Source organism: Pleurodeles waltl, chromosome 7, assembly GCF_031143425.1.
Source record: "Pleurodeles waltl isolate 20211129_DDA chromosome 7, aPleWal1.hap1.20221129, whole genome shotgun sequence".
In the NCBI taxonomy this organism is placed as follows: domain Eukaryota; kingdom Metazoa; phylum Chordata; class Amphibia; order Caudata; family Salamandridae; genus Pleurodeles; species Pleurodeles waltl.
The window spans coordinates 1,317,369,477-1,317,392,840 of NC_090446.1; the positions used below are offsets into that span (position 1 = coordinate 1,317,369,477).

Consider the following 23,364-nt stretch of genomic DNA (forward strand, 5'->3'; position numbering starts at 1 on the left):
CTCCAACCCATCAACACAGCTGGGGTTGGAGAGAGCTCACTGTGCATGTGGGTTTGGCCATCCTGAGACCGCCAGCCAAACACACATACACACCACTGCCCCCTACCCCCACCCCTGCCTGTCATCCCTAAAACAATAATAAACATGGTGTATTATTGTTTTATTTTTCAAGTTTTGCAGCTGCTGTAGCTGGCTGGGGGGAGCCACCCATGTATGTGGTTCTGAATTCTGACCAGTCGAAGATCTGATCCATGTTGTTGCCAGGATAAACAAATATCTGTTTTCCCTTTTCATTTTAAGGAGATAGAAATAAGCCTTGGTTTGCAGTGCACACAGTTCCTATGCCAGTGTTGCATCATTGATGTTATTTTGTTTAAAAGTAAACCACAGTATGTCATGAGGGAAAGCTGCCAGCTGAATCAGACACTCATTGAGACTGTTTGAGAGCTGTAAAGCATGCTTTGTGCTCCAACCCCAATAGCAGGCCTGGCTTAAGCGCTGGTGGTGCCCGGTGCAACATTCGTTTTTGGTGCCCTCCCCCTATATTGCCTCCTCCTCAGATGTCCTGACTACCACTCTGCAAAAGTGCCTCTCATCTCTTCATTGCCCCTTTCTCAAACATATTTCATTTATTTTAAAGCTTTGGTAATGGTGGTTTTACTAATCCACTTAGCTAACCACATAAAATACAGATCTATTCTTGCAGCAGGCATATTAGCCCTCTGCGTTACTGTATGGCGAGTCAAAACTGCCACTAGACAAAACTCCTATCTCGCTCTCTCTAGCAGGAACATGAATCACAAGCGTTATGACAGTTTTTTTTTGCTGCCTGAAAGCTGGATGCACAAGGAACTCTGCAGCAGGTGGTTTCAAATCCTTCATTATTACTAAACACAGCCTTCTTCTCCTGGAATGTCATTGCCCCCCTCCCCCACTCTCCGCAAGTTCAGTGCCCAATGTGGCCACATCAGTCGCACTGCCTTAAAGCCGGCCCTGCACAATTGTACCACTAACCTGTCCTCTCACTCCACTTTAGGCACTCAGAACACTTTAGAAGTGTAAAACGATTAACTGCAATCATTCTGTAGAGAAAAATGTTAATTTGTATTTGTGTTCCTGATATTTGCAGCATTTGCTCATCCAGCTTATAGAGGGGTATTTACTTTTGTTTTAATAAATTATTATTATTATTATTACTATTATTATTATTGTTATTATTATTATTATTATTACAGCATTTATAAAGCACATGGCTACCCGACTCAGGTTTCTCAGTGTTGGCCATCCCCGCTAAAACTATCCTTGTTACATTTTAAATAGATGGTTTTTCAGTGCTTTCTAATGCTAGGGAGATTCATATGAAGTCTAAGACTGACTGGCAAAGAATTCCACAATTTAGGAGTCAAGTAGGTGAAAGATCGGCTGCCACTTCTAGCCCTTTTGATTCTTGGAACAGTGAGTAGGCCTAGCTTAGTTGACCTGAGTTCTCTGCATGCTCTGTAAGGTTTTATAAGTGCTGCAGAATCATAGGACCTGTTTAGCTCGGTGTGCCATGCAGAGTGCCTTGAATAGGAGTATTTTCCCTATTGGCAGCCAGTGCAGAGTGGCTAGTGCTGGGCGAGCTGACTGAGATCTAGGTACACCCAGAAGCAGACGAGCTGCCATGTTCTGAATGATTTGCAGCCTATTGATCACTGAGATAGGGCTGCCTAGAAATAGAGAATTGCCATAGTCAGGGCTTGATAGAATTAGTTCCTGTACTACTGTTCTTTGTAGCACCATGGGGAGCCATTCAGTACTTTTCCTCAAGGCTCTAAGAAGGCCAAAACAGGAGGCTGCCAGTCTCTTTGCTTGTAGGGCAATAGACAGATGAATGTCCAGAGTGATACCCAGACTTTCCACCTTTAGTTTTGGGAAAGGGCGATTTCCTAAGGATGGAGGCCATGTGAGTTTGTCCCATAACGATGGGTTGTTACCAACCACCATTACTTCTGTTTTCTCCCCATTTGATTTGAGGTAACTCCCTGTCATCTACCTGGTGACTTGCCCTAGGCAGTTGTTAAGTTTTTGGGATACTGGCTCCCCACTAGGAGAGAAAAAAACGATCTGGATATCGTCAGTGTAGGAAAAGCTGAATCCATGATTCAAAATGATACACAACAGTTCTCCCATTTCAAGTGACATGTTCATCGGTAATAAAGGGTTGCACAATTAAAGGTGATTATTGTTCCTGACTTGGAGACATTGCTCTGATGATAGGACAGCCTTTTATCCATTATTATGGGGGTCATTCTGACTCCGGCGGTCAGAGACCGCCGGGGCCAGGGTCGGCGGGAGCACCGCCGACAGACCGGCGGTGCCCCGCAGGGCATTCTGACCGCGGCGGTTCGGCCGCGGTCAGATTCGGGAAACCGGCGGTCTCCCGCCGGTTTCCCGCTGCCCAGCAGAATCCTCCATGGCGGCGGAGCGCGCTCCGCCGCCATGGGGATTCTGACACCCCCTACCGCCATCCTGTTCCTGGCGGGACTCCCGCCAGGAACAGGATGGCGGTAGGGGGTGCCGCGGGGCCCCTGGGGGCCCCTGCAGTGCCCATGCCAATGGCATGGGCACTGCAGGGGCCCCCGTAAGAGGGCCCCACAAAGTATTTCAGTGTCTGCTATGCAGACACTGAAATACGCGACGGGTGCCACTGCACCCGTCGCACCTTCCCACTACGCCGGCTCAATTCTGAGCCGGCGTCCTCGTGGGAAGGCTGATTTTCCCTGGGCTGGCGGGCGGCCTTTTGGCGGCCGCCCGCCAGCCCAGGGCAAATCCCAAAATACCCTCAGAGGTCTTTCGACCGCGGAGCGGTATTTTGGTGGGGGAACTTCGGCGGGCGGCCTCCGCCGCCCGCCGAAGTTAGAATCACCCCCATGTGTTTGTCTGGGTCAGTTGGAATGCAGAGGTGAAACTGACTAAGGGACTCGGATTAAATGCAACTGAGGAGAAGTTTAATTCTTGAAAGATGTGGATCCCTCGTGCTGTAGCCGTATCTTCTCAAGGGTCAGAGGTGAAGATGTTTCCTCCAGGTGACCTCCAGTTGTAGGGTTCCCTAGCTGCGCTTTACTAACCGTGTGTGTATGGGCCTCTCCAAGGCTGCTTTTCCTAATATATTTGAGAAGCACCACGCAGCAAAGTCTGGGTGAGAGGCAGAGTGTTACGTATCTATATGTGAGAAGAGGCCAGGATCCCACATAGGCAGTCATGTGACGATGGTGAAGTTGCAAAGCTTGAAGTCGTCAGTAGGACAGGTCATGATGACCTTTGACATTAAGCAGAACTGTAAGGAGGGCTTATTATTTTTAGAGCAGTACATGTTCTCAAATAGAAATAAAGGCAGTAGAAAGCTAATATGCATCTGCTTATTTAAGGGATCAGGTTCAGCAGAATGCTGCGTGAAGGTGGTAGACTAATCTTTCAGATCTGCTTGATGTGTTTTAATGTGACCTTTTATTTAGCAAATTCAGCTACTGCTATCTTTGTTCATGTACTTCTTCTAAATGTTACCACATTCATGATCAGAAAGTATGATTGTTCGTCGTTTTAATCCTAGTTATAGGGAAAAGTATTCATAAAAGAAGAAAAATACTGACCTCAACAAAGAGTTTAATCGTTTTGTTACAATTTCCAGACTATGTAAGTGCAAAATTATTGTATCTGAGTCATCATTTTTTTACTGGATTAGATATTTATTAGAAAGTACATTTATGGAATACATAAACCAAAAAACTGTAATTATATATGTTATGTGTACTGAACAGTGATTGAGGACTTTACTACCCAGGATAAAAATAAAAACGTGTGGTTCTATAATATTGCAGTGATGCATCACATTTTATAATCACAAGTTACAGGTTCCAGTATGGGCGTTTGTGCATCATTCTAAGACCACTTATGATCATAGTCATTTGTGTTCTTCTGTTTCCCGCACAGTGATGGTAAACAAAAGAACGAGTATGGAGGCCCTGAACCTTGAAGCATGTAATGTCTTGGTTATGTAGTTCAGGAGTGCTCCTTTGACCACACGTTTTGCATCTCTTCCCAGCTTGAAAAGTGATTCTTAGAAATAGATTGTGTCAGGGTCTTTGCCAGTCTTCTCACTTAGGACAGGCGAAGCATAAAGTAAAAACGGAATGAGTTTCAGTCATAAGACTTCTAGTGATGAGTCTATAGCTCCACCTCCAAATAATTTGGAAATTCTCATGATTGTTTTGGTGATGCTGGTACAATTGAGCTGCCTGGCTGAAAGAGGATTCGACCAGGATCACCTGTTGTCAACCTAGATTACAAGATAATCACATTGCTTAAAGTTTCTATTAAAGCATTGCAGAGTTCCCAAGACATTTTCCTTGTTTTTTTTCAAACACCATAATTTTAGTTTTAGAATAATTGGCTGTTAATGTATTGATAAGATTTAATTCATTCAGTTGACCTAGAACATGTTTTAATCCTTCCAGAGTTTGAGAAAGAACCATTAAATTATCGGCATATGCCAGATGTGTGATCCTATACATTCCCAGTTTTGGAGACACACTTTGTTCTTGATAAAGGAACTCAGTAAGTCTGCCATATACAATGTGATTGAGACTGGAGCCAGACCACAGCCGTTTTTAATACCATTCTTGGTCTGCATTTTTGTAGACGATGTATTATAGTTTGAAAATCTTATTTGTAGCCATGTATCAGAATGTAGCTCAATCAAACATGCAAGTTTTGAGTCGATTTCCCATTTTCTGAGCTTATTCCATAGGCAATGGAGATCAACCTTGTTGAAGGCTATGGAATAATCACCAAAAAAGCATTGAGGGCTGTATTATTCTTTAGTGCCTTTTTGCAAGAAGGGGACAGTGCAACAATATTATCAATTGTTGAGCTTCTTGGATGAAAACCTATTTAAGTTAGAGAAATTGAGCCCTGGTCTGTAGCCAACTTCTCTGTAGTTTTTAATAAGTACTTAACAAAACGTTTCCCCTCGAAGTCCAGAAGGGCAATTAAATGATGATTCTTCGGATTTTGCTTTGAACCCTTCCTATGTATAGGATGCACAACTGCTTCTTTCCATGTCAGGGAACCACTCCAGTAGCTTTTATTTTTGGAAATAGATGACACAAGCGTGAACTCCAGAATGGAAATTTTAGTTTGACTAAATCAACTGGAATGACATTTGGGCCAGTGCTTTCGACAGACGGGTATTCGTAATTAGAGTTGTAATCTCTGCAACAGTTATTTTTAAAGTTAATGCACAGATGGCTGTACAACCTTGAGGGGTTGGAAAGTTCGATGTACACACCTCATGAATGTGTGACTCCCATTTCTCTGTTAAGAGAAACAAATCATTTGAGGTTTGACAGATCCCTATTTCGTGACTATCATAGTACAAAATGGTTTCTCATTGCGAGTTTTGATTATGTGGGTCAGCTTAGCCCAGGCTATCTCTTGATTGTTTTGCTTTACTTCTGTTATTTTGTTTTTGAGGAGTATCTTCAAATTCCTAATTTTGATGTCACGTGCCCGTGGTAGCTTCAAAACAAGTCTTAAACGCCAATGATATATCTTTTGGGTAATCACAATTACCCAAGCAGAAATCTAAATGACTTGTTTTTTTCCTCCTTACCCTGTGATAATTTCTTCATTAAATGATCCAGGATGCACACAGTAATATGTTGCCAAATTTGAATCCAATTGCTAATGAAGGTATCACAAAATGGATCAATGTGAGAAATTGGCAAAAGTGAGAGGAGGTCAGTTCCTAGATTCCGTACTTTGGCTTTAAATTCCTCATCCCATATAGGCTTTTTCATATTTACAACAGTCATGTGGTTATTAGTTAAGGTTTTTTGTGAATCAAGCTGATGTAATTTGTGACCAGGTATAATCTTCTGGGGATCACAATCACTTTCAGCCCTATTGATTATTTTGAAGTTTTTGCATATATGAAAATAAGTCTAATGGAGGAAGGTGCAAGCAATAATGGTATGCGCACTCTGATCACGAAATGTGGGTTTGACTAGGTGATCATTTGACATCCTGCCATTAGAAGATCTATAACCTGAGTCAAATAGAAGATTGTAGGTTTTACTTATGCTTCTCCAACAGATTTGAATGTGGTCAAGGGATGTCATAAATTAAATCTAAATCTTCAGTACTTACATTTTGCAAAGCTGGTATTAAGAGGTTTTTGATGGAGTTCCCAGTTATAAAGATCAATGGATGGCTGTATTTCCTTGTTGGAAAGTGGATTATTGGTAAGGGCATGTAAGTACCTACACTTAGCAATAGGCTACTAACCCCTACTAGGTCCAGTCAGATCTCAATAAATTAACCTCAGCTCACCCCTTGGTAGCTTAGCAATGAGCAACAAGGCTTAATTTAGGAGACAAAGGCCCTCATTATGAGACTGGCTGGCATCAGATCGTCAGTCTCGCTGTGGCGGTCTTACAGCCGCGGACCCAGCATTAAAGACCACCACATCACAAGTTTTGGGGTTTGGTAGATGCCAAACCTTCACAATGCCGCCTGGCCTGCTGTTGCACCACCTCGACCAGCAGTGAGCACCTCCAACCCGGCGGCAGGCCTCACCCTTCCGGCTGGATTAAGAGGCTGCAGACCTCCAGGAGGGGATGGCTCCTGGCAGTCTTGCATCGCCAGCACTGCCACACCAGCAAGACTCCACCAAGCCGTATTACGGCTCGTAATACGGCGGGTAGAGTCTTGCTGGCGTGGCAGTGCTGGCAATGCAACCGCCTCTTCGGAGTCAGTCTTCCGCCCATAAATGGATGGAAGTCATCTAATGACTCCTAATATGTCGGTCAGCAGACTGCCAGCACTGGTGGTCTATTGGCTGCAGCGGCTTCGAAGTCAAAATGAGGGCCAAACTGTGTAATGCATTCAAGTATCATGAAACAGTAATGAATAAAACACAGAAAACAGTTCAACAATCCAAAACCAATTTGCAAGAATAGGAAATATTTTTATCTTTAATTTGAGACCAAAAGGAATACAATTGGATAAGGGAGACCGGAGATATGACTTCTTAAATAATTAATGTTTTTTAGAGCATGGAAACTAAAAGCGCCATACAGGAAATATTGTTGCACCTCGACCGGGGCAAAGTTTAAGGCTGACAGCAAACAGCGAGCTCCGTCTTGAACCAGTTGAAGCTAGGCAAAGTCCTTAGTGGTGAAGCCCAAGTGTGCAGCTGGTGCAGTCCTTCAGAGTGTAGTAGCCAGGTGCAGGTCAGGGATTCAGCAGGGCAGTCCTTTTTCTTATTGTCTTGTTCGTGGTAGGGATCTGAGGTGTGGGTGCAGCTCGGCCAAATGTATCCTTGCTCCTGGGGTGAAAAGCAGGGGGTGGAGGCGCAACTGTCCAATCACAGGCAGGACACTATCCCCTTGGAGGACCACTTTCTGGGAAGTGTGTCAACGATCAATTCCAGGGAGCAACATGCCTTAAAAATCCAAAATGGCAGAAACTGAATTTTAGAGGTTAGGTCTGGTTGAGCCCACCCACTGGTGTGGCTAAAACTCCTTAACACATCCCTCTCCTAATCTAATCAAGAGGGCACCTGGTTGTCTGGGTTTGCAGGAAATTAGGGAGGTCCTGAGCTGCACCAAATATCCTTCCCTCCTTTGAAGACCAGTTTGGCTGCTCTCCCTCCATCCTGTTTCACCATCTGCTGAGGCACATCTCCTCCCCCAGGCATTTCCTTTGTGTTCAATCCAGGCCACTTCCCACCTCACTGAGGCAGCCTGGCCAGGCTGCCTGAGTCTGACCAATCAGAGAAAGGCACTACAGAACTGAAGTTGGCAACTTTGAGGTAGAGTTATAAAACTCTTTCCCTGAACCGTTATATTAAATTCAACAATGGTAAGTCGTTGCATTTATTATAACAATCATTTGATACCAAATGTGTAATATCTGGCTCTTATGGAGACCTTATTAATTAAAATAAAGTCTCCCCATTTTAGCCTATGGAGCCCATTCACTACAGTGGGGGGAAATTAATTTGGCTATTTTACCTCACCAGGGTTTATAAAACAATTTATATAAGGTCTCTGCTTATAGTTACATAGCACCCAAACCTAGGGGCACTTAGGGCACACTTTAGGGGTGACTTATATTTAAAAATAAGGTAGTTTAAGACTTTAGAAGTACTTTTAATTCCAAAGTTGAATTTGCATGTAACATTAGTTTAAATGCAGCCAGCAAGACAGGCTTGCCTTTAAAATGACACTGGGCACCTCATCAGTGCACCCGTGGATGCACTACCAAAGCTGGGGTCCCTACGCCTACATGCTCTACCATATGCTAGTGACTTATAGGTAGGTTGATACTGCCAATGATAATTGGCCTAATTCGCATATCCACTTTACACAGAGCACTGGCCCTGGGGCTAGTTAACAGTACACAGGGCACAGCCAAGAGTCAGTAACCACCAGTATCTGTCTAAAAGGTTTGGGGGTGACCAGGGCAAAAAATAGAACTTTCCTACATTCCCTAAAAGAGAATCAAGCTCTGTGTATAGTGCAACATATTTATGTTTATCTGTTAGCAAATCCGGGGGAAAGAAAACATTCAGGATTAACAGTTTACTATTATTGCAATGATTTATCTGGACTGCCAATATATAGTTGGAACTGAAATTGAGTCTAACACTCTTCAAATTACGTTTATTGCTGATCATAGTCAGTAAGCCTCCTCTAGGCCTCCCCATGTCAGCCTTTCTTGGCAAACTTTCTTGTAAGTCGAAAATTAGATATTTAGAGGTTAAAAGACACCAGGTTTCTTGTAAATGTATAATGTGATGATCTTTGAAAAAGGTATTCAGTTTTTCACCAGGAAGATTTAAATATATGACTATGACTGCAATGTTCCATGTAATTATAGATAATTCCTCAGGAGAGTCATACATTGCCCTAATGACATTACGTCAGCTGATCGGCAGCTAGCATTAATAGATTTTGCATGTCAGATTCATTTGGTAGATATATTGAATATTCGCATGGTGATTGTGCATTAGCAGTGATCCTTAAATAAGCAAGCTGAACAAGAGAGTCCTGACCTTTGTAATTGAGAACAGTTTGTAATGAGATAGTTGAATTTGCTAGATAATGGGCACTATGCCTAAGCAAGAATGAATACTTAGACTTTGTGACTTGTGCAACTGTAATACCCCAGTCTGCTAGGTCTTCTTGTCGCGCCCAAATATTTTGGATAATAGAGTGCCTTGCCCAGGTTGTCCTAGTGGTTTCACCACCACCTTTAATCTGTTGATTTTGCAGAAAGTACACATTTATTAAACTTAAAGAATTTACTTCTCTACATTATTCAAGAACTTTTAGTAGCGTAATTATATTTTGATGGTTGAGCATATCAAAATAGCCTTCTGATTTGTATAGTGGAATGGAATCTAATTTGCATGTCCCCAAGTTGGTGTGATGCAAAATACATCTACTTGTACTATTAATTACAACACAACTGCTTGTACTTGTTGAGTGCCCTTTCGCCACCTTTACTTGGTCCCAAGTGCATCCTACGTCTCCAGTATATATAACCTTATGATTCAATGAGTTAGCTTCACTCTAAGTGGAGACAGTACTGTGAAGTGGCTTGTGGACCACCAGCTCAGCATCAGTGGCCCGGTTTTGTACTGAATATGTCATTAATATCAAAATTTGGAATTGTCAGAGTTTTTGCTATTAAGGCAACCCCATTCATTGTATGCTTTAATACCACTAAATTACTTGACTGTTGAGGTGCCAAAGAAGCATCCCTCTTTTCATTTGAATGTTTAAATGCTGGCACTCCTAATTTCACTATAAGTAGGACGATGTTTTATTATTGAAATGGGTTTGGTACTTGGTATGGATTAGGTACACACTGGTGTATTCAACGTAATAGCGACATCTGTGTTTTTAACTTGTCTTACTGAAGTGGGTCCCACAAGAGAATGTGATACAGCAATTGAAACTGGCTTATTGATGATGGGATGATTATCCAATATTGCTTTAAAATTTTGTTTTGTTTTTTCCTTATTTATTTATACTTATATATAGAACAAAGTCCTGCATTACCTTCGTTAACTGGTAATGTCTTGATTGACCACCAATATTTGGTGACTGCTGATAAGAAGGATGTTTAGCATCCTGTTTTACATATCTAAGTGATTGATCACTTATACAATTGATTTCAGTAATTAATATATTTTTTCAACTAAGGTGACACGTTTCGTCCTGGATATCGACTTCAAAATTTGTGTTTATTGATGCATGCATCCTGTTTGTATGTGATACTAGAATCTGAAACCTCATGTAACCTCAGTAACTATAACAAATCCACTATGTTATCTGAGTGTTGTAAATTGTTTGAAGCAGGTCACTGAGTCTGTGTTTGGTTAAAGATATCTGTATGTTATTATCTTTCAGCAATGATAAAAAATTAAGTTGATCTGAGAGTAACAATGGTTGGTTGGCATTTGCATCAGAGTACTGCCTACAGCCCCCGTTTTGGCTAACACTGGATAGGTGGGGAGCATACACACCTCTACCAGATTTATAAACTCAGTGTTTGATCTGTTGGTTTATTAATTACATCTGCATTATTTGGCAAAAGATTGGACTGATTGCGTCAGTTGCGTCAGAGCTGCGCTGTTTACTCCACAACTGCAGATCTGCAATAAAATACAAACTTGAAATCTCCGATACCATCAGCTTGCACAATATTGACATGCTCTTCCTCACAGAGACCTGGTTCAACGATACCTCTCACTCAATGTTTGATCTCCTTGTACCCACAGGCTATTCTATACTTAGAAATGACAGAATTGACAAAATTGGGGGAGGTGTTGCAGTCATCTTTAGAAACTCCCTTCAACTTAAGGCTCTTCCTCACAGCTCCTTTCACACCTTTGAATGCCTATCTCTTGAGCTTCAATTGCACCACCGCTCACCCCTCAGATTCCATGCTATTTACCACCCGCAAGGTAGCAGCCCTTCGTTTTTGGAGGAACTCAGGGATTGCATCAGCGACCAATACACACAAAGTGACAATCAGATCTTCGTGGGTGACTTCAATGTCCACTGGGGCTCGCCTCAAGACACCTATGCGAACTTGCTGGCCACCTTCCTCTCTGCAAACGATCTTATCCAACACTGCACAGAAACAACACACTCTAAAGGCTCAATCCTGGACCTTGTTATTTCTAAAGCAGGCTTGCTGACTATCGCTACCCCTATTCATGTAGACTGGTCGGACCACCTCCTCATCCCATTCTCTCTTCACCTATCACACTCTATAACTCTTGGCCAGCCTAAGAGGGCTACTTCCTGGTTCCGTGACACTAAAAATATTGACCTCAGTACCCTCTGTGATTCTGCTTTGCTATCACTTCCAAGGCTAGACCCGGACCTTGATGTTAACGATCTCACCTCCCAATGCCTCACAGTCCTTGCAGTCAAAATCAATAATGTCGCTCCTCTCCAAAGCAAAAAGAAAAGGCCCACTCCCTCAGCACCTTGGTTCAACAAATCCCTCTATGAAGAAAGGAAGCTCCTAAGAGCCCTTGAGAAACAATGGAGACAAGTGCCCTCCACTGAAAATTTGGCCATGCTTCGTTCAGCAAGATCCAAGTACCACAAACTCATCTTCCTTGGAAAAGCGTCGCACTACAAATCCCTCCTTGACTCAGCCAAAAATAGACCAAAAAAACTATTCGACCTCATCAAGAACCCAAACAGCTCACCCCCAACCTCCAAATTGGAAGATTCCACAAAGAAAGCAGCGGAATTCGCTGTATTCTTTGACGATAAGGTAAAATCACTTGTAGACCAGGTCATTCAGCCTACCCCTACAGAGGAGCGCAAATCCTTAACCATTTGGCAAAACTTTGACCCCATCTCTGACGATGCTCTCCTTAAATGCATCCTCGATACAAAGCCTTCTAACCATTCTCTTGACCCCATCCCTAGTGCCATTGCCATTGACTTCTTTACTAATTCTCTTTCCTATTGGACCACTCTGGTCAACCTCTCCCTCAGTCAAGGCTCCCTTCCTGTTTCCTTCAAAACTGGGCAGGTCACCCCCCTGCTTAAAAAACCCACCGCTGATGTGAATGACCTTAACAACTACCGTCCCATCACTAACCTACCCTTCCTTGCAAAAATCACAGAAAAATGTGTAGCGAAACAACTCTCTCGCCATATCAAGGAAAATGATCTTCTTGACAATTTCCAGTCCGGCTTCATTCAAAACTGCAGCACTGAAACAGCCCTGCTGCTAGTGATTGATGACGCGCTGCGGATACTCGATTCAGGGGAGTCTTGTCTTCTAATTCTTCTGGACCTTTCTGCAGCCTTTGACACTGTTAATCACAACACTCTCCTTAACACTCTTCAACAGAGAATGGGCATGGAGGGCACGGTGCTCAAATGGTTTGCCTCCTTCCTCTCTGATAGATCCCAAATGATCAAAATAGCGAACAGTCATTCAGCTCCTTTAGCGGTCAGGCAGGGTGTTCCTCAAGGCTCCATACTTGCACCCACACTGTTCAATCTCTATTTAGAACCGTTGGGAAATCTCCTGAGTAAATCCGGGATCCACTATCATCTATATGCGGATGACACTCAGATCTACCTTAAGGTGGCCTCCTCCCACGATCTCTCCTTCCTTAGCTCTACTCTCGACTCCATTCAAAACTGGATGCTAACTCATCAACTGATTCTGAATCCCTCCAAAACAGAATTCCTCCTCTTCTCCTCCTCACTTTCTCATCCCCCAGTGCAATCATGGATGGATCAGATCAATCTAATGAACAATAAGGCCATCATTGTCGAGAGCGCAAAATCCCTTGGTGTCATACTCGACAAAAAACTCAATCTACTCTCCCACATCGACTCCATTGCAAAGTCTGCTCGGCACCAACTGCGCCTTCTTTGGGGGATTCGTCGCTTCTTCCCGGAGCACGACCTTAAAACCCTGGTCCAATCGCTGGTTCTCTCCAGATTGGACTACTGCAACTCTCTTCTTACTGGCCTTCCCAAATACCACCTTTCCCCCCTGAAGTCTATTCTCCATTCAGCAGCTCGTTTCATATATGGGGCCAAAAGAAGCGACCACATCACACCCATTTTATCCACCCTCCGTTGGCTTCCCATAGAGGCAAGATCTATCTACAAAACTGCATGTATCACCCACAAAGCCTTGCACGCCTCCTCCCCTCGCTACCTGGTGAATAAACTGAAACTCTCTGGGGGCTCCAGACCATCACGTAATGCAGAAAAGTTTTTACTTGAACCACCCATTTTCAAGAAGGAAAGATCGATGGCCCAATCCTTTTCAGGTAACGCGGTGAGAATCTGGAACTCACTTCCGCCTCAGCTTCGGACCACCACCTCTTCCCAGGCCTTCAAAACCGACCTCAAAGCTCTCCTCCTTCAAAGACACTTCCAAATTTAATTCAAGCCCTCTGTTTTCTGAAGGAAGTCCTTCCATTATAGGAAAATCTGTTCTCCATGCCTATAGAAGTGCCTTCCCAGGATGTTTTTGTGTTTTGAGTGTCTGCCATTTAGTGCAGTATTATACCTCTACCTGTATTTTGTACTCTTTTGTAACTTGCACACAGCACACCTTTCCTTTTACAACGTATCATTTGCTACCTCTTATTTCTTGTTTGCTTTTGATATATGCACAACGGCCACCACTGCCTCATGTAACGTAATTATAGTTTTAGTGTTTTGAGTGTCTACCATCTATTGCAATTTTATTTTATTTTTTTACCTCTATTCGTACTTTATTCGCTCTTGTAACCTGCACACGTCACTTTTTCCCTTCGCAACATATCGTTTGCTACCTCGTGTATTTTTTTGCTCTTGATACTTGCACAATTATCACTATTGCCTCATGTAATGTAACACTGTTTTTGTAACAGGCACACTTGTAATTTTTCTCTTCGTGTATCTTTACTTTGCCTATTGTGAAGCGCTCTGACACCTTCGGGTAAAGTCCGCGCTATATAAAAACGCATTAAATAAAATAAAATAAAATAAAATTGATATGTCCCAGATGTAGTTGATCCAAAGGCCATGAATTATCAAATGAGTAACCCATAATTTCAATATGGGCATAATCTCGCCCTGCTTCCAGTAAGTCCCCACTTTTTGAGCCGTTGCATCCATAGATAGTCTGATTGCAGATTTCCTAAATGTACAGAGGAATTTACAGAGCAGTCAGGAATGACATGATCTCCTACTAAAGAATTAATAGTGGAAGGAAGTCTAGATATTTCTGCTACAGTTTTTGTTACTCATGGGATCTTGTTCATAACTCCTGGCTCACATTCATATATCATGGAAGCCTTCCCTGGGGCTCCTTTAAGTGGACCTATGATAGAATTGAACCTTGATGCATTGCCTGTTGTTTTATCTATCGTCTTTAAGCATTCTTGAATCATTTGCTGTCTTGGACCAGTTTTTTGTAGATTTTGCAAATACATTTTTGCTTCCTTTGTTTCCCTCCATATTTGACTTATTCTGTAGGTGCATATCAGTTTAAGATCCATTTGCACCTCCTCCATTTAGTATGATCTCATTGGGAGTAGATTTACTTCCATCTAGTGCTGCCAGTGTCTGATTGAGATTTGGCTTAGTACAGATTTTGGATGAGCGTGTTTTCATTGTGGGCGTTTTGAACCCGAAGTTGTTTTAGAGAGGCAAGAATAAAATAATGACAGTCCAAATGAATAGCAGGTGACATGTCACTCTTGCCTTCCTCAAGATGGGTCTTAAATCCAGGTTCCACTCAAGGGTTTTACCAAAATTTGTTGTGGCCCCCACCTGGGGAGTGCAATTAAATTAGAAAGGCCAACAGCGGTAGGGCAGAGGAGCAGAAGAGGAGACAAAGACTGCACCAGGAGAATCCTAGAGAACTTAAAGTTGAAAAATCAGCTGCTAGCTGCAATCACAGGGGTCTATAGATAGGAGATGGGTAAATACTGCTCCTCACAATACAGTGTGCCACTGACGTGCAATAGCTCACCTTCTCTTCCTCGGGCCCTCTCCTGTTATGGGTTCATTTTAGCACCTTGCTAAGGCACACATATTTTAGCTTAGGCTTGGGGTCTGTGTCCTCTTACTAAGATATATGCTCTGATTTCATTTATTCATTTTAGTGCAGCTTGCTTTTCAGCACAGGTGTTATTTTTCTGATCAGCTGTAGTTCTGTGAAAGTGTTGTTATTTCTGTGCATGATATTTCATCAGGTACTTCTGCCCAAGGCTGAAAAGAACAGTACATAATAATCTATCTAGTATTGCTGCCACAAGAGTATGCAAACAGTCCAACACCTATGGCACATGCTCACATCAGGCCTGCATCCCAGAAAGTAAACCTGCTTTCTTATAAAAACATTAGACAGGCAAGGGAAAGGGAAGGAGGTCATTCCAGCCAGGATGCCAATCCACGTTGCGCGCCATTTCTCTGCTGACCTCAGTCTTGTCGCTACAACCAGCCAAGGAGACGGCAGGCAGACCCCTGTTCTCAGGTAATGGGGGTAGGTGCTCCTCTCGTGGACTAAGTACGGGCAGATTGGGCTATGACCACTATGCTCTTGCTAGAAGTTAGGTAAGATTCCTATGTATATGTATTCCAATATGCTTGGGTTGTTTATTTTGTTTTCACTGATCGTAAAAATCCTAATCTTGTTATTGCGTAGGCATATCTGGACGTAACCCCACAATCCCTAAGGGATGAAAGATGTTATGTGCAATAATTATATGTGCTTCCTCCAGGAGAGCAGGGCATCATACTGATTAGGCTGGCCATTATTGCCTACATAACATAGTTGTTACTTGCAGAGCTGTATTAATGCTGTATTGAAATTTAATCATATCAAAAGAGACGTACGTGGTAAAGGCCAAATATCTATGTTAATTAGGTGAAGAAATACCTACCTTTAAAAGGTGAAAGTTTGGACTACTTCTACCATATAAATGTTAATGTAGAAAGCAGAAATACAGAGATACCTTTCGTAAATTATACCCATTGTCAAACTGTATGCATGAGGATCCCCCTTCAGTCTTGATGGGATTTTGTTTGTTTTTCCAGGATCTGAGAGGAACTGTGGTGAAGATTTGCAAGTTCCTTGGGAAAGAGTTGGATGACCAGGCCATTAATCTGGTGGTAGAACATGCAACTTTTGAAAACATGAAGAACAACAAAATGTCCAACTTTTCCCTTCTAGATGATAGGTTCGACCTGAACATGAGCCCTTTTATGCGTAAAGGTATGAGGATACTTTTAATTACTTTGCATATTCTTATCACATTTCGCATATACATCTTATTCTGCAGCCATACAAGGGTTCCGTGCCACAATATAGGAGTCATTATTATCTAACCAGAAAATGTGGTATCCACAATAGCGGATAACACTCGATCGTCAAGGTAAGCATATTTAGGGAGGTATAGAATTTTTGTTAATAATTCCATATCTACTAACCTTGACAGTAGAGTGTTAGCCCTTGTTGTGGATTCCATATTTCCGTAGCTCTGTATTTCAACTTCAATATTGTTAATCCTCCCACCCCAACAATGTATATTCTCAGAGAACAAATGTAACAATGTGGCTAAACCGCAGACAATAGATGAGATGAAACAGTTGGGTATTTTGCCATTCTTTCTCTAAAAATATAATTATTTGTATGGCACTTCTCAGTCGGTTTGTCCTGAAAGATATTATTCAATAAGTTATTTTGTTTAAAAGTCTTTATCAGGACAGGTTGAATTTTATAGATGCTAAAAACTGAAGAGGTTCTCCTCCTTGAGCAGGCCTGTAATTGGACGGTATGGCTAACGACTTATAATAGGTCTATTAACTTCATGTTTTACGTTTATGCATTTGATTATGCATTTTAGAGACGCAAGAAGTGCAACATTTTCCAAGAGCTGGGTTTATAAGCCTGGCATTGCTTTGCTTTAAGACAGAGTTGATGATTTAGCTCTTTGAAGAACACTACGTCACAGTGACTTAACTGTCCATGACCCAGCTGCTTTCCTACCTCTCGTTGGCTTTATGCTTACCTTTCACTCTGTACACTTCTCCACTGCATTTTTGTCTAGTTTGTCTCTATACAAATATCACGTACATACACATATATAAATTAATGTGAATTATTTGCAAAATATTATGCAATTGACCATTTAATTTGTGAAAACAATGTGCTTGGTACTACCAGGGTGGTCTCTTCACTTGATAACATTTTACAAATAGTATGAGTCGCTAGTTAACACTTTGACTGCTGCTGCAGCTTTTGTCAATGGGAGATCTATTTTAGTCGCGTCTGGCAGGGCAAAAACAAAACAAAATTTTTATTTTTTTTTTAAAATACATAATTTTTTTTTACTTACCTTAAAGTCACCGCCGCCTCTCCTCCACCACACCGTCGCCCCTCTCCAGACACAGGCTTCCAGCCAGCCCTGCACCAATCAAGACACTGCACAAAACAGCATTATGATTGGCTGGAGCACCGTGGCTGGGCGCTCCAATAAAGACTGGGAGCATGAGCTGGCTCTCTCCAACTTGGCAACACAGTGCTGGTTGGAGAGAGCCCTTGTGCGCATGTGTGTTTGGCTGGCCCATGAAGCCCAGCCAAACATACATGCGCACTGAGGGGAGGGCTCTGTGCACTCCCCTCACTGCTCATCATCCCAACAGCGTTTAATATCATTTGATTTCTAAAGGTTTGCAGCTCCTGCTGTTGCTGGCGGGGGGTGGAGGGCGACACTCCTCCGTACTAGCAGCGGAGCCGCCCCTGGTCTCTTCTGTGAAGGATTTGGATGCTGTAGCCTCACTGCATGCCCGCTCCATGACTGCTCCTAAATATGGAGTTTCTTATCCTAGGCTAGATATCACTAGGTTCCTGATGGGGTACCCTTTCGGGATGAAGTCCTAAAGATTCAGGCATTTATCTGTCGACCGTGGCTGGTTACATTTCCTAAATGAAAGACTGACTTTTAACATAATTTTGGTGAACATAGGGTCCTCTTTCATCTCTCTTGGTTAATGTCTGAGCCACATGAATTACACTAAAATGTTAGTCTCTTTGTACAGATTGTGCATGTCTAAATAATCCCCTTCAAATCTATATTATCTGTTCACTGTCACATTTAACCCCATTGCATTCAACAAACTTTGGTCATTGACATGCCTTCGTAGTAAAATTTGCAGCGTACTGTCATCCCCCACAGTTTAGCCAAACCTGTAACACAGCTTTTCTTTGGTTTATCAATACTGCAAGTTATAAAAATCTGTATTGGAAAAAAGTCATAAAAATTGCATATATACACACACATACACACATTTTCTGTTAACCTTCTCCATCTATTGGTCTTTGCTTTGTCAAACAAATTGTGCTTCACACCCATGACATATTACCACTTAGGGCAATGGGTCAGTCCACTTCCACCAATGGTTCCCCTCACTGAGGGTTACAGTATTTCACCTGTGCACCATGTGCACTTTACAGCAAATGTAGAGAGTAGGACCCAATGCATACTTCTTTTTAAAACAAATAAACAGATTTCCCTTTTCTAATACTTACATTTTTTTTCCATATATGTCCCATCAACTCCACAAGTACTGCTACTGGGCTCTCGCCGCCTCATGCATAGTGTCCCATTCCGCACAGGTGCTGCTATAGGTCACCATTTCCCTTCTAGACCATTTAAAGGTGCTAGACCCTGTATTCACATGCAGAGATGGCTTTTTTGGATGGATTTTGTTTAACTCTGCCAAAAACTTTCAAAGATGCCCGCCCATGTGTGCACATGTGTGAGCATGCATGGGTGACCATTTTATAATATTTTTTATAAAGTACAACAAAATCCGTTAGACAATGGCCGCCAATGCAAACATATGCATGTGCTTGCTTAGTCAGATATTTTATGTTTCCACACTTCTCCTGATAAGAATTATACTACATTTGTCAGGCTGGATCTAGCGTCTACGACATGAAAGGCCCCAAAATACAACATGGAAACGTCAACAATGACTTGTTTTAGAGATGGGGCAATTATGAAATTTGGGCCCTGGCTAGGCCACCACCCACAGAGACCTACTAAGCAAACCCAGACATTTATGAAAACTAGACACCAGGGGCTGCCCATGGTTTTCTGACTTGCATGGACTGCCCACAATGCCCTGTAAACCTCTAATGTTTGCTAAAATCACACATTTTCCTCACATTTCTTTGACAGAAAATTCAAGAATCTCTGAGGATCTGCACAATTCCTACCATCCTGTGTTCCCGTATCCCACTTGTCTTCCTGGGCCTCACTCACGTGACTGGCATGGACCAAATCAGATTCCATACCAAGATCACATTTTCTACATATGGTCACAGTTTTCCTCTGTGTCTGCTGCAATCATGCATTTATTTTTAGGTCGTAAACATAATAAGTGGAGCTCTCACACAACATGTACTTCTTGATGTTGTAACAAGCTGTTTTGCTTGGTATGTACTGCCTGAACAGTAGCTGCCTTTTGCATATGATCAATGATTCATCCACAACTATATTTTTTTCCAGGAATATAAATCTCTAGAAACTTGGCACACAAGTGTTCTTACAACAGGCCACATTTTGACAGTCTGTCATGGCCTTGATTTTCCTGGGGCAAAGCTGCAGAATTATCACTGAAATAGAGTGTCCTCTGCAGAATCAAAAACCTGTGTCTGTCCATGATTGGTGCGAAGCTGAGTGTTGCTCAAACCATACAAGTTGGATTGTATGATTGGTTTGTACACAATCCCCATATTGAACTTAGGGCCTAGAATTGTTTTCAACTCCCCAAGTGAAGTAGGGGTCCACTGGAGAGCCCAAGAAATTAAGCGAAAGAGTCCTACATGATCCCTCTGAAAACATTAGGCACACCAATGTGTTTGGTGAACAATTTTCTCAAGGAAGGCATCATTCAGAAAAAAATTGAAAGTAGTCAATAGACAAAACATTTGCAATAATGACTTTATATCCAGCATCTACAGTGAATGGAGGAGTCTGTGGCTGAACTAATGTTGGTGTCTGTTAAGTGAGCACTTTGTGTTTTGCGTCATACTTACATGTACTGGCGATTGGACTATCCTGCCACTGTCTCTGAGCCACACAGATTGTGCTTGCGCAAGGACCTCAAGTGTTCCATGGACATGTTTCTCATTGGATTGCACCCCTCCACCTGAAAAATCTGTTCCATGATCCTCTCCCTCAGATGCTATCTTCAAATCATAACCTTCCTCACAGTGTGCTTCGATTATTTGATTTAGTGTCTACTTAGCAGTCATCCTACAAGACGCTATCTCTCTTAAGTGTCTAAGACTTTCCTCCTTAAATACTATGCTCTAAGTAAAATGCAGAGGTACTCCTAAAACTGAATGGTGTGTGTGTGTTATGAGTTGAACTAAAGTGCAGTGAAAGTGACAATGAACTAGCAATATCGTCTCGCTGTCCTCTGAAGGCGAGGGGCTGGTGCGGCACACGGGCAAGGGGGGGTTGGAGAGGAGGAACATTTCATTAAGAAAAAAAATTATGAAAATGTACTCCTCCTTTGACGCTGCATCGCTCCTCTTTCCCTCTTCGCTCCAGGCTGCAGGCACGGTCTCCCAGACTGCCCTGCGGCCCATCCTGATGCTGCTCAAAGCAGCATTAAGATTGGCTGGGAGCGCCCGGCCAGGGTGCTCCCAGGCAGACTGGGAGCCTGTGCAGGCTCTCTCCAGCCTGCCAACTGTGTTGCTGGGCTGAAGAGAGCCTATTGCACATGCGTGTTTGGCCGGTCCGAGACGGCTGACCAAACACACATGCGCACTGAGGTGAGTGTACAGTGCACTCCCCTCATCCCTGTCATCCCCAATGCCCTGCCCCTTTAACAAACAAAACAATAATAAACATGGTTTGTTATTCTTTTGTTTGTTAAAGGTTTTGCTGTTTCTGCTGCTGGTTGGGGGGGCGACGCTCCTACTCCCTAACAGAGGAGCCGCCCCTGTGAACTAGATCAATAAAAATTAGAAGGGTACTTCTCTGTCTTCGGGTTGTGACCCAAAGAACTTTTTCAAAGAAACTAAAGGAGAAAAAAAGAAAATGACTATTACTTTAAGTTGCCAAACACAAAAAGCAAAAGTACACATTAACCATGATAGTGTTTGGCACTGAAGGTATCTACTATGGGTGAGAATGTTCTCCTTGTGACAGGGAATAATGCAGCTCACACTGAAGTTAGCAAATCGGTGAAGAGGGCTGACTCCTAGCTTCCCCAATGTATGCAGATGTGGCCAAAAGCAGAATGTGAATGTCAAATTAATTTTCTTGTTTGCCACTTGCCCTTAATGTATTGGGCGCAAATAAAATGTAACTGTCAAAATACCAGATCAATGGTTGAAGCGGACTGACCCTAATGTGAAAGCCACATTTAAAGATCAAAGGCAGACGTGGGCTCACCCCTTCCCTCATGAAGTTTGATGGTATGGGTCAGAGTGAAAAAGATAAAAGGCTGAACCGGGCTGGACCATTGCCTCATGCCCTAAGATGTGGTGGGCAGAATCAAAATGTAATTGTCACAATTACGGATCAAAGGCTGTAGTGGGCAGACCCCTTGCCCAGCGATGTATGCTGTGGTGGGCAGAAGCATAATTTGAATGATACATTAATAGAGTGACAACTTAAGTGACCTGGCCCCTTATTGCGGGGAGTGTAATCCCCTTTAAAAATCATATTTTTTGCCTGGAAGCCACACACAACCCCGGGCACAGGTGAGCCAAAAAGATGATTGTCACCATGTTTTCTTTCATTGGGGGGACAGATTCCCCAATATAAGGTGGTGTGATTGACCTTTCCAAGGAGAGCAAAACTTGAAAAATTAGTAGAGACCCTTGGGGTTGTTCACCCATGCCTAGTGTCTGATCACCCCTAATAAATATCCATGGGGCCTAATGGGGATTCCATTTAGGAGATACATTGCTGATCGGAGAGGCTCTCCCATTTCAGCAATGCCTCTTTGGCATCTCTGCACCTCGCGGGACGAGAGAAATACCCACACACACACCTGTAGCACCCACCTACTTTTTCCGCTGGGAGAGGCTTCATTTCTTTGCAACTTATTAGTCATTAAGTATAGCAAACATTATGCCCTTGTGCAATAAAACAACTGTTTTTAATGAGTCATCTCCTATGAAATAACATTTATGTCAAGTTAGATGTGATTGTAATGAGCAGCTATTAGCTTTTCCAAATGTATTTCGCAAACTATAACAATATGGGAACAAAGCTACACCACAGACTTTGTGTCAGAGTTTTAATGTGTATTTCTAAGGCACATTTTCACCACTTAGATCATCTTAATGTTAAATAGCCAATATTTATTGCAGTTCATCTTAATGTTACACAACCAATATTTTATTGACTTTGGAAGGATAAAATGATGAGTAGAGCAATCAATATTTACTATGATAAAAAGTATCCTAAGATGGCAGTCTATGAGTGCATGGATGTACATAAACGGGCGGACAATTTTCAAATTATTTTTCTTGAAATGTAATGGAAGCCTTTCCTAGATGGCCACAAGTGCATCCACATGGATTTAGCCATCATGGAATGCTTTTGTAATACCATATGTTATCATTCTTTACTTTTGGTTGATGCTTTGTTTCCAAATGTGCCATCAATCTTTGAAAGGGAAAGGTATATTGAAATATAGCTGTTAGAAATTGGGTTGTTGTTTGAGGGGGGGTGAAACCCCTTTAAAACACTAACCACAACATTTGTCAGGATAAACCACAAAAAGTCAGTAAATTAACTCTCTTAGCTCTCTGCTAGCTAGAAATCTAGAAACATGGAGTAAATGTTAAGAAATACATTAATTCCAGAATGACAAAAACCTTCCCAGTAGAACTGGAGATATTCAGTTTTAAATGTTTAAGTTAAAATAGCATCAAAAAGAGAACGTGCAAACCGTGGTTAACTGGGCACACAAAACAGGGACAAAGTCACAGGTGGAGGCCCACCACGATGGAGCACAGGCCAGGCACAGGATCAAGTTTGGCCCATTGAGTATGGCACCGGATGTCCTTATTACGAGGCGTGCAAGGCATTGCTTTACAAGGCTTCGAGTCAAATGTAATGGGACTGTGCACCACTTTTTAATGCTTTTCATCACTTGACATCAGTTCTGGTAAGTTTTTCAGCTGTGCAGTGAGACTTTGCAGTGCTTTGCACTGCTCTACGTAATTTCCAATGAAGCTTTCAGAAGTGCTGCAAGGCTTTGTGGGGCTTCACATTGCTTTTCGCTGGAT

General features: G+C 42.4%; 1 protein-coding gene across 1 annotated transcript in view; it reads left to right on the forward strand.

Moving 5' to 3' along the window:
- The window catches only part of LOC138246240 (sulfotransferase 2B1-like), a 475,463-nt gene that overhangs the window by 356,874 nt on the left and 95,225 nt on the right, over positions 1 to 23,364 (forward strand). The window contains exon 6 of the mRNA XM_069200645.1: positions 16,137 to 16,314. Within this exon, the coding sequence (XP_069056746.1) occupies positions 16,137 to 16,314 (178 nt within the window). The remainder of the gene's footprint in view (positions 1 to 16,136; positions 16,315 to 23,364) is intronic.